The sequence below is a fragment of the Pinus tabuliformis genome, chromosome 1_2 (genome assembly GCF_031772625.1).
Source record: "Pinus tabuliformis cultivar Carrire ecotype Pingquan chromosome 1_2, CPIR1, whole genome shotgun sequence".
In the NCBI taxonomy this organism is placed as follows: Eukaryota; Viridiplantae; Streptophyta; class Pinopsida; order Pinales; family Pinaceae; genus Pinus; species Pinus tabuliformis.
Window position 1 is genome coordinate 787,772,681 of NC_142298.1, and position 9,939 is coordinate 787,782,619.

General features: G+C 36.2%; 1 protein-coding gene across 2 annotated transcripts; it reads left to right on the forward strand.

The window, feature by feature from the left end:
* Positions 1–3,604: 3,604 nt before the first annotated feature.
* Positions 3,605–9,394, forward strand: LOC149208249 (boron transporter 4-like). Of its 2 annotated transcripts, XM_089395967.1 has the most exons (13): positions 3,607–3,864; positions 3,963–4,045; positions 4,154–4,346; positions 4,433–4,571; positions 4,908–5,073; positions 5,304–5,470; positions 5,598–5,771; positions 6,250–6,345; positions 6,527–6,643; positions 6,745–7,064; positions 7,349–7,628; positions 8,329–8,469; positions 8,774–9,394. In XM_089395967.1, the coding sequence occupies exons 1-13, from the start codon at positions 3,752–3,754 to the stop codon at positions 8,798–8,800; spliced, it is 2,016 nt and encodes a 671-aa protein (XP_089252093.1). In that variant the 5' UTR covers positions 3,607–3,751; the 3' UTR covers positions 8,801–9,394. The 2 variants fall into 2 exon arrangements, with proteins under 2 accessions (XP_089252092.1, XP_089252093.1); XM_089395966.1 differs by having other exon boundaries at positions 3,605–3,864; positions 3,963–4,346.
* The last annotated feature ends 545 nt before the right edge of the window (positions 9,395–9,939 follow it).

Below are 9,939 nucleotides of genomic sequence, written 5' to 3' on the forward strand. Positions count from 1 at the left end.
TGAGGCTGCAACCATATAAGCAAACATCGCTCAAAAACAAGGGTTGTCAGAAATTATCTCCAAAATTCTATGGACCATATCAAATACTTCAACGCATCGGAGAAGTAGCCTACAAGCTAGCCTTGCCACCCAATGCAAAAATCCATCTCGTCTTCCATGTCTCATGCCTCAAGAAAGTGGTTGGAAACCATTGCAGAATTCAGACTAGTCTACTGGAATTGGATGAAGAAGGTTCAATCTGGCTCCAACCTAAACTCCAACCTAAACAGGTTCTTGACACGCGAGAACGACACCTGCGCAGCCGCATGATCAAGGAAGTCCTCGTCAAGTGGAAAGACACCTCTCTAGAAGATGCGACCTGGGAACCAGCCACTATTCTTCAACAGTTTCCGCAGCTTCAACCTTGAGGACAAGGTTATTTTTATGGGGGAGGGCATGTTAGGGTCCAACCTTAACCCCCTTATTTATGTAATAAGGTTGAGTCATAGTCATAGTTAGTTAAAGAGTCAATAAAGCCCATATTAATAATTGTAAGTGGCTAACCTGCATTTAAAGAAGGGACCACAGTTAGTTGCAAATGGGCCATGGTATTAGATAGATGGTATTAATAAGAACCATGGTACTGACCCATGGTATTGCATGTATGAATCCTATATAAAGGATAGAGACTCCCCTTGAGGAGCGTCATGTCTTATTTTGTAATTGAGCCCAGCTCTATTTGAGGTTGCCCCCTCGAAGAGGCAAGTGAACATTGCTTTCCTTTCTAAATAATAAAATACATGCTGTTATTTCTTATTGTTCTGTGTTCTGGGTATATTTCTTCGCATATTTGGTATTCTGGTATCTTCTCACAGGTCAAAAGCATAACATCAAGTGTCCAGAGAGATTAAATATCTCAATGTACAAACCTTTCCTCAAATTTTACACTCAAAAAAGAAATTTGCATCTCAAGAGATTTAATGCCTCTCAACATTTGATAAATTTGAGATTAAGATAAACCTAAAATGATTAATAAAAATGTGCACAAAATTATTAATAAAAAAATAAATTAAAAATTAAAAATAAACCTTTAATGTTAAAAACATAAAAATATTAACTTTTTCAATAAATTAAAGTTTTTCATGTTAACAATATATGCACTAATAAATGGCTTCCTCACACACAATATAAGTTTTTGGTAAGATGATATTTTTATCAAGCAACCCCTATTTAAGTATATGTCCTATGAAATGGCTTTCTCTAACTCAATCAGTATACAAATCTTTAATGTTAAAAACATAAAAATATTAATTTTTTTAAAAGTTAAATTGAAATTTAATTTTGTAAATTAAAGTTTTTTTAGGTTAATAATAGGAGTCTAGTTGTCTAGTGAGGCGGTGAATGAATAGTGGATGGATTCTGGGCAAAAAATCATTTTTTTTGTAGATGCAGTGTTTGAATCATGTTTTTGATGGTGGAAATGGATTGAGCACCATAAAAAACGTCTAGAGCATTTAAAATGATGAATTTTGACAACGTTTACTTAGATTTACAAAAATCCCAACCAAATTTTTTCAAAATATGACCAAAATTTCCATAACTTGCAGGGCAAAAAAACATAATTTTTAAACTACGACTTAACAATATATGCAATAACAAATAATTTCCTCACACATAATATAAATTCTTAGTAAAATGATATTTTTATCAATATTCAAATTCACACTCAAAATAACTTTTCAATAACTTAATATTTTTATAAAAATATCATACATTTATTGGAAAAATATAATCCCAAATATTATTAAATAAATTAATCATAAATAAAAAATATTTATTATAAATAAAGTAACTAATAAATAAATGTGATGTGATATTTAATTCAAAGTCACAAGTTTTACATGCAAACTTTGAAATAACAAATAATTTCCTCACACATAATATAAATTCTTAGTAAAATGATATTTTTATCAATATTCAAATTCACACTCAAAATAACTTTTCAATAACTTAATATTTTTATAAAAATATCATACATTTATTGGAAAAATATAATCCCAAATATTATTAAATAAATTAATCATAAATAAAAAATATTTATTATAAATAAGGTAACTAATAAATAAATGTGATGTGATATTTAATTCAAAGTCACAAGTTTTACATGCAAACTTTGACCCCACTGTACAGCTTCATCACATTTTTAACAATATCTAGAAGCAATACAGCTATTCCAAGTTCCAACCCAAAATATAAAATATAAAATGCTCTTGACAACTGTCTGACTTGAAAATCCTTTATTACACGACATTGAATTTGCTTACCTGCTATTCCAAGTTCCAACCCAAAAAGTACAACCCAAAATATAAAATAGAAAATGCTCTCGACAACTATTTGACTTGAAATTCCTTTCCTAGACGACATTGAATTTGCTTACCCACAATTATTATTATTATTGTTCACATAAACACATTTATGTTTTACCTAATAATGAATGCTTTGAATTTTGAACTATGAGAATAACGCCGACCAGCATTTTGATAACAAACAAATTCCATCACACCACACTGACCAGCATTTTTGACAATAAACCAATTTTATCTTGAAACTATACTGATATGTATGTATTTCAACTTTAACGAGGTTAAAAATAGTTTATAATAATAAACCAATTTTATCTTTGAAACTATTATTGATATGTATTTTAATTTTTATCAGATTAAAAATAGTTTATAAGATTATTAGTTTTTTGTTTTTTCATTTTTTACAATTTAAGTTTTTTCTTATTCAAATTGATGATAAGCTGGCCCAACCTTCCAATAATCTCCTCTTTAAAAAAACAATTTCAAAAAACGGATGCTAACATATTCCCATAACTTTTTCTTATGTCTTTGAATTCATCACATTTCAAAATGAAAAGTTTTTCTGATTCCACTGTCTAGATGTACAAAATGTACACTCTTTCTTTCCAAACTTCTTTAACCCTTTCCAACCATCCCTTTTCACATCTATAAAAATTAATTTTTAATTAAACAATAAAATCTTTACTCTTTACAAAATGCTAACTCCATTAAACTCTTCCACTGAAATTGCTTTGAGATTATGACCCTATTTCATTTAAGCAATATGTTTGGAAATATGAGAATTTTGCCATGTTATACACCAGACAGTATGTGCAACTGGATTTTTCTACGTTCACCGCGTTTACAAAGGAGTTGTCTATAATGCAACTTTTTGGAGATTCCGGTGACGGAATCCGGCGGAAGAAATTGAGGTTAAATCTTGATTTGTTGCAGTTAAAATGATTTTTTAACTGCATATTTGGATTCAGCACCCTGAAAAACCCCTGGGACGCTTTCATTGTGCAGAAACTAGCTATCAAACTTGCGATTCCAATAAATTCCTGCAGGATTTTGATCGGGAAAACCCGCCGAAAAGGCTTTCAAAAAGTCGCGTTATAGACAACTGCGTTTACAAATAACGATGCAGACAAAACTCAGATGAGACAAGTACAGCTTCTGCCTTTTTCAAAATCACAGGTATGCTTTGCCACTTGGCACTAAACTATTAGAACGATGGGAATATCTAAAGCATTGTTTTGACCGTTATATACACCGGCGGGGACCCTGCTGTGGTTTCCAGATATTTGTTGATTCATGTACATGTGCATAGTCCCTGTGAAAGTGAGATTGAATCTACGCCCTGAATCCAAAATACATCATCTCTGCATGAATACATGACATTCCTTTGCTGCCATTAATCAAAGCTAACAATGGAGAAAGCTGGTGCATCCAACGCTCCTTTCAGGGGAATCATCAACGATATCAGAGGAAGGCTGCCATGCTACAAGCAGGACTGGATCGGCGGATTCACTGCAGGATTCAGGTTCGATTCCTCATCCACACCCACATTGTATAAGCCCTGCTAACAATGGCTATTGATTTTGGAGATTTTTTGGAGATTTTTGGTGTGAATATGCACAGGATATTGGCTCCAACCGCTTACATTTTCTTCGCTTCTGCTCTTCCTGTGATCGCGTTTGGGGAACAACTTGGCAGAGATACAGGTAATGTCACAAACGGATTGCATTCAACCGAGGCTTTTTTTTACGATGAGTCCTTGTACAATGCTGGAATCTGTGCTGATGGACGCTTTTATATGCTGGATCCTGTAGATGGGACTTTGAGCGCTGTCCAAACACTAGCTTCAACTGCCATCTGTGGGATAATACATTCCATTTTAGGAGGGCAGCCATTGCTAATCTTGGGAGTTGCAGAGCCCACTGTTCTTATGTATACGTATATGTTCAATTTTGCTAAAGACAGAAGTGATTTAGGGAAACATCTGTTTCTCGCATGGGCAGGATGGTGAGCGTCAGGAAACCTATGGGTATGAAGTTTATCAATATTAGCAAATGTTGAAGTTCTTGACATAACGGTTGGCTGCTGTGCAGGGTTTGTGTCTGGACATCTCTCCTGCTATGTCTTCTTTCAATTTTTGGGGCTTGTTCAATCATCAGTAGATTTACCAGAATAGCTGGAGAACTTTTTGGGATGCTGATCGCTGTCCTGTTCATGCAAGAAGCCATTAAGGTAAGGGACATTTCTGTTTCTGAGCAGTGTCTCCAGCATTGGTTTATAAGCATTGGAAAACTTTTACCTGCTATCTGGAAGCTGGCCTTGGCTTTGAGTATTGTGATGGCATCCTCGCTTACTCTAGTACTAACATCCCTGCAGTTTTAATGTTGTGTTTTTCGATCTTCTCTGTCTTGTGGCTGCAGTTTTGATGTCATTTTTTTGATCTTGTGTCTTGTGGTTGTGATCTATGTGATGTCTTCAGTACCATCTTATGGCAGTGGCATGTCCCTATGTGGGGATTCCGTTCCACATCAGTGCTCTCCTTCTAATAACTTTTCAGTTTGTGTTCAGGGTGTGGTCGGGGAGTTCCGTGTTCCAAAAGAGGGGAATCCCAAGAATGAAGTGTATCAATATCCATGGCTCTTTGCAAATGGCTTATTTGGGCTCCTGTTATCGTTCGGTCTACTGATTACTGCATTGAAAAGTAGAAGGGCTCGCGCTTGGCGATATGGCACAGGTATAGCACCTAGTCTTGTATATTCCCATGGCATTCTGGATTTGAGAACCATAGTCAGATCAACAGATCTAAGGGCATTGAAGGAAAATCCTCCTTATCATGTTTGTTCATGCAAGTGAAATGGTGCTATGAGGTTTTTAGATGTTGATCACTAGCCAACATTTTATCATCTATTCATCTTTCATGACTATTTTATTAGAAGTCATTGACCCACTGGATGTTATCCACAGGTTGTTTGAGAGGTTTCATAGCAGACTACGGAGTCCCGGTGATGATTTTAGTATGGTCAGCAGTCTCATATTCTGCATCAGATAAAGTACCTGCTGGCGTCCCAAGAAGACTCTTCAGCCCCAACCCATGGGGTCCTGGAGCTTCATCTAACTGGACAATTACCAGGGTAATGAGTACTAAGCTTGTAGGAGAAAAAAAAATGATTCTGACATATATGGCATATTTCATTCCCCTCTGTACCAAGACTTGGTTAGCAAAGCTCAGCTGATCGTTAAAGAATTTTCCTTTTGCAGGACATGCTTGACGTACCCCCCATGTACATTTTAGCAGCACTTATACCTGCCATTATGATAGCTGGACTCTATTTCTTTGATCATAGCGTGGCATCCCAAATGGCACAACAGAAGGATTTCAATCTGAAGAATCCATCAGCTTATCATTATGACATGCTCCTGCTAGGGTTTATGGTGGGTTCCGCTGTCAACCATGATTCTTGATTTTTTTTAAACACAGAGGGATCCTCCATTCTTACACAACAGGAGTTGGTAATCCAGTGGGGCTTACTTAGATTCAAACTTCAACCATACTAGAACCGGATACCTCATGGAAAACTCCACCTTTATACAGTCCATTCGAATTGATGGAGCGAACCCATTGGGCTAACCCTGATTCCTGAATTATGTTCTAATTCTTTGAGATTTTCCCTGAAAACTAAATACCTGTTATTTTGGAACAAGAACATGGAGAAAAATTTATTAGATTACAATTTACAATTCTTATGATGCAGTCTACTATACCAGTAGGGCGATTTGATCTGATCTGCACTGTAGGCTCTTGATTGTGACTGTTTTTAGAATTACTTAACTACGATAACTTGCTGTGATATTCTACTTTTTAATGGGTTATCGGCTAACTGCCATACAACTAAAATCGCTCCCAATACAGGTATTGTTATGTGGACTTCTTGGACTTCCCCCTTCCAATGGTGTTCTGCCACAGTCCCCCATGCATACCAAAAGCCTTGCGGTCCTGAAGCGGCAGGTTTGTTTAATCTCCTCCATGCTTGTAGCAGTTGATGAGTTAGGATTTTGGTTTTTTATTCAGAAGTTTCAACACTGATTTGAACTCGATTGAATAAAGAAGGCAAAAAGTCTATGTTCTCTGATTGATTTTTTTTACGAGTCTTTTCACAGTTGTCTGATGTGGGCGTGTGCTTTTGCAGATGATCCGGAAAAAAATGGTAGAAAGTGCAAAGAAAAGTATTGAAGAGCAAGCCAGTACATTAGAGATTTATGGCAACATGCAGGAAGTTTTTGTCAAAATGGAGCAGAAGGGGCCAGTGAGTGTTATCATATGCTTCTTTGTTTACTTTATTGAATTTGAGATGGCTAGAAAGCTGTCCTTAGTCCTAAATTCAAAATTGTCTTAATTCCCTTGTAGACATCGAAGGATTTGAATGAACTGAAAGATTTGAAAGCAATAGTCTTGAGAAGTACAGAAGATGAAAAAGATGGAAATGCTTTTGACCCTGACAAGCATATTGAGGCATGTCTCCCAGTGAGAGTTAAGGAGCAACGACTGAGCAACTTGATGCAGTCCCTTCTTGTGGGTGGATCTGTGGGCCTCATGCCTGTAATAAAAAAGATTCCTACGTCTGTGCTATGGGGTTATTTTGCTTACATGGCGATAGAAAGTTTACCAGGAAATCAATTCTGGGAAAGGTTGCTTCTGCTTTTCATTGCTCCAACTCGGAGATACAAGTGAGTTCCAGAACTTACCATTCAAAATCTTTAATTAGTTGTGAGCATCTGTCTCAGCCATAGAACCCAATTTTTAGAATGCTTTATGAGAAACAGAAAGAGCAAGATGCTCTTCATTGAAGTATTTGGAATTAACAAACATTTGCTTTTGTTGATCAAACTTTTCCATAGAATAAACGGTTTTTGCACCAGCATAGCAACCTCGCATCTACTATTTAAATTGCAGGTGTTTTTCTCAGTTCCTCTTGGTATGGACCTGAAATATTGCAATGTTTGATGTGCAGGATTCTTGAGGATTTGCATGCATCATTTGTGGAAACAGTGCCATTTAAAACCATTGCTCTCTTTACCATATTTCAGTTCATTTATTTGCTGTTATGTTTTGGGGTTACATGGATCCCGATAGCAGGGATACTTTTCCCTATCCCCTTCTTTTTGTTGATACCAATCAGACAGTACATTCTTCCAAAGATCTTTGAATCAAAGTACATGTCAGAACTGGATGCAGCTGAGTACGAGGAAAGTGCGGCATTCCCCCGTCGTGACCTCAGCCTCTCAATTCGGGTAATTACCTTTAATTGGCAATTGATTCTTTGGGCTGTTCTGTTTATGCATCTCTTTTCAATTATTTGTGGATTTCTTGATAAATTACGAATGTGAAATTTCTCTCAAACAAGAGTAAATTCATCACCAAGGGGACCAAGTTATTGTTTCTACTCAACCAGTCTTGGGCATATGATTGAACCCTTTGTTGGGAAAACTCCAAATTAAAAACCTTTTCTCCTTCTAGAGATTAAACAAAATGTCCTTTCACGAGGCATCCTACCAAATTTTATGTCCAAATTTGTAAGCAGCTAGCGTGGACCTCCAAGCACAACGGGGAAAAAATAAGTGCCTAATAGGCGTGGATTTTGATCCCTGACCAACTGAAAACCAAAATCGAAAGAGTTATCTCATACAATTTTTTTTTGATGGAATATTTTTTAAACACTTCTACTCTGCTTAAAACAATCTTGGACTTTCGAAATGGTGAAAGAGAGAGGCAAAACCAACATGGAAAAGTTTAGGTATTTCTACAATTTGGCCGGTAAGGGACATTTGTTTTTATGTAAACCTCCACCCAGACCAATACGTGTTTTACAAAATATTGTTTTCTCGCAGTGAATTGCCCCTTCTTTCAGATAATGCTCCTCTGGAATTGAATTTGTCCGTACTAGGTTGGTATATGAAGTTTCTTATCATCTCTTCTTGGATTAAACTACAGGAGCTTGATACACCTCGAACACCCCGGACACCTCGAACACCTCGAGTAAACAGGGTGGATAGCATTAAGGAAATTATTGGTGACGCAGAAATCTTGGACGAGCTAACTACCAGAAGTCGTGGTGAACTGAAACTTCGTCCTGTGAGTATTATACTGTTGCTTAATAGAAAGTTGTTGAGTTTATTCTTCAGTTTGTATTTAGAAGAATTATTTGTATCATAATGTTGAAAGACTTAGCTTGATTGAGATTGCTCCGCTGGTAATGCCATAACTCTATACATTGCCCTCTGATGACAATCCATCCTAGTGGCTTATGAACAAGAACTGCGATAACTGATGATTAACCGATGTGTAAAAATGGCTTATGAGAGGAAGAACTGCAGAGGTTTTGAATATCATGCAAAATACGAAACAAGATCACTTAGCTTTGTCTGGCATGTTCCAGGTTCATATTGATTCTCGGGACTTATGAAGTAGAAGATGCAATTGGGAAGTTTTGGGCTGTCCGTTGATACTTGTACAGAGTTTCCAGAGCTGCATTGGCCTTTCTTTGCAAGAAGAGAAGCCACTGTGAAAAGAAAATGCATATAGATAAATACTGCGCATATGCCAATTTGTTTCCAAAAGCTACCTGTCAACAGCTTCTGCAATCACCATGAAATGCAATCAAGTCAGACTACGATAATTGACAGGCACTGGTTATTTGTGGGTTGGATATTAATTCCATGTAATGCATAGCAAGTAAGCCCAAGGAAGAATTGTGTTTATGTCATATAGCTGTTGTTGTACAAGTGTTCATAACTATTCTGGAGTAGAGCCCACTTGGTCAATTATTGGTATACAGTATACTGTGGGCCATAGAGATCCACCGAGAGGATTTTATATCAGTATGATCTGGTTTGTAAGGTCTATGGAAACATCTTTCGACATTTTTAACATTTCCATTTAATTAGCTTTCATTTCGCTCAGTTGTTTCAGCATTGTTCGATACTTCAGTCAAAGTTTGAGGTACTTGTAAAACACAAGATTCATGAATTGAATATAGTCATATGGTTAGCTTTTTTCATGAGAGCTTTCTTACATGGATGGATTGTATTGTCAGACCTTTGGGGTTCCTCAGGATCTTGAGTTGAAATTAGCTGGTTCTTTGTTGATACTTTTGTTTTAATATCATTAATTTTCAATGAGATTGAGCCATCGCCCTGTGAATTAGTTTGGTTTCTTAACAGCTCCCACAATTGTACATGTATTATTACACCTCAGAAGGGGTAAGCTCCCACAATTGTCCATGTATTACACCTCATAAGGGGTAAATTCAATAAATTCAATAGATACAAATAATAGTATATAATACTCAATACAGTGACTACAATATCATGTAATAATTGATTAGCTGCAGACAATAGATATTGGTCAGGAATAGCCGAAAGGAAAATATTGCTCAACTATACGTTTATAAGTGCTATAACATATAAAATGTAAATATGAAAATTATATATTTTGAAGGGAAAACATCTAATGTATTGAAAATTCAACTGGACAAACTCTCTTTCCCGGTGGGCTATATTACTCGTGAATAGTTGAAATAAACACATTGCTCAAATATAGGTT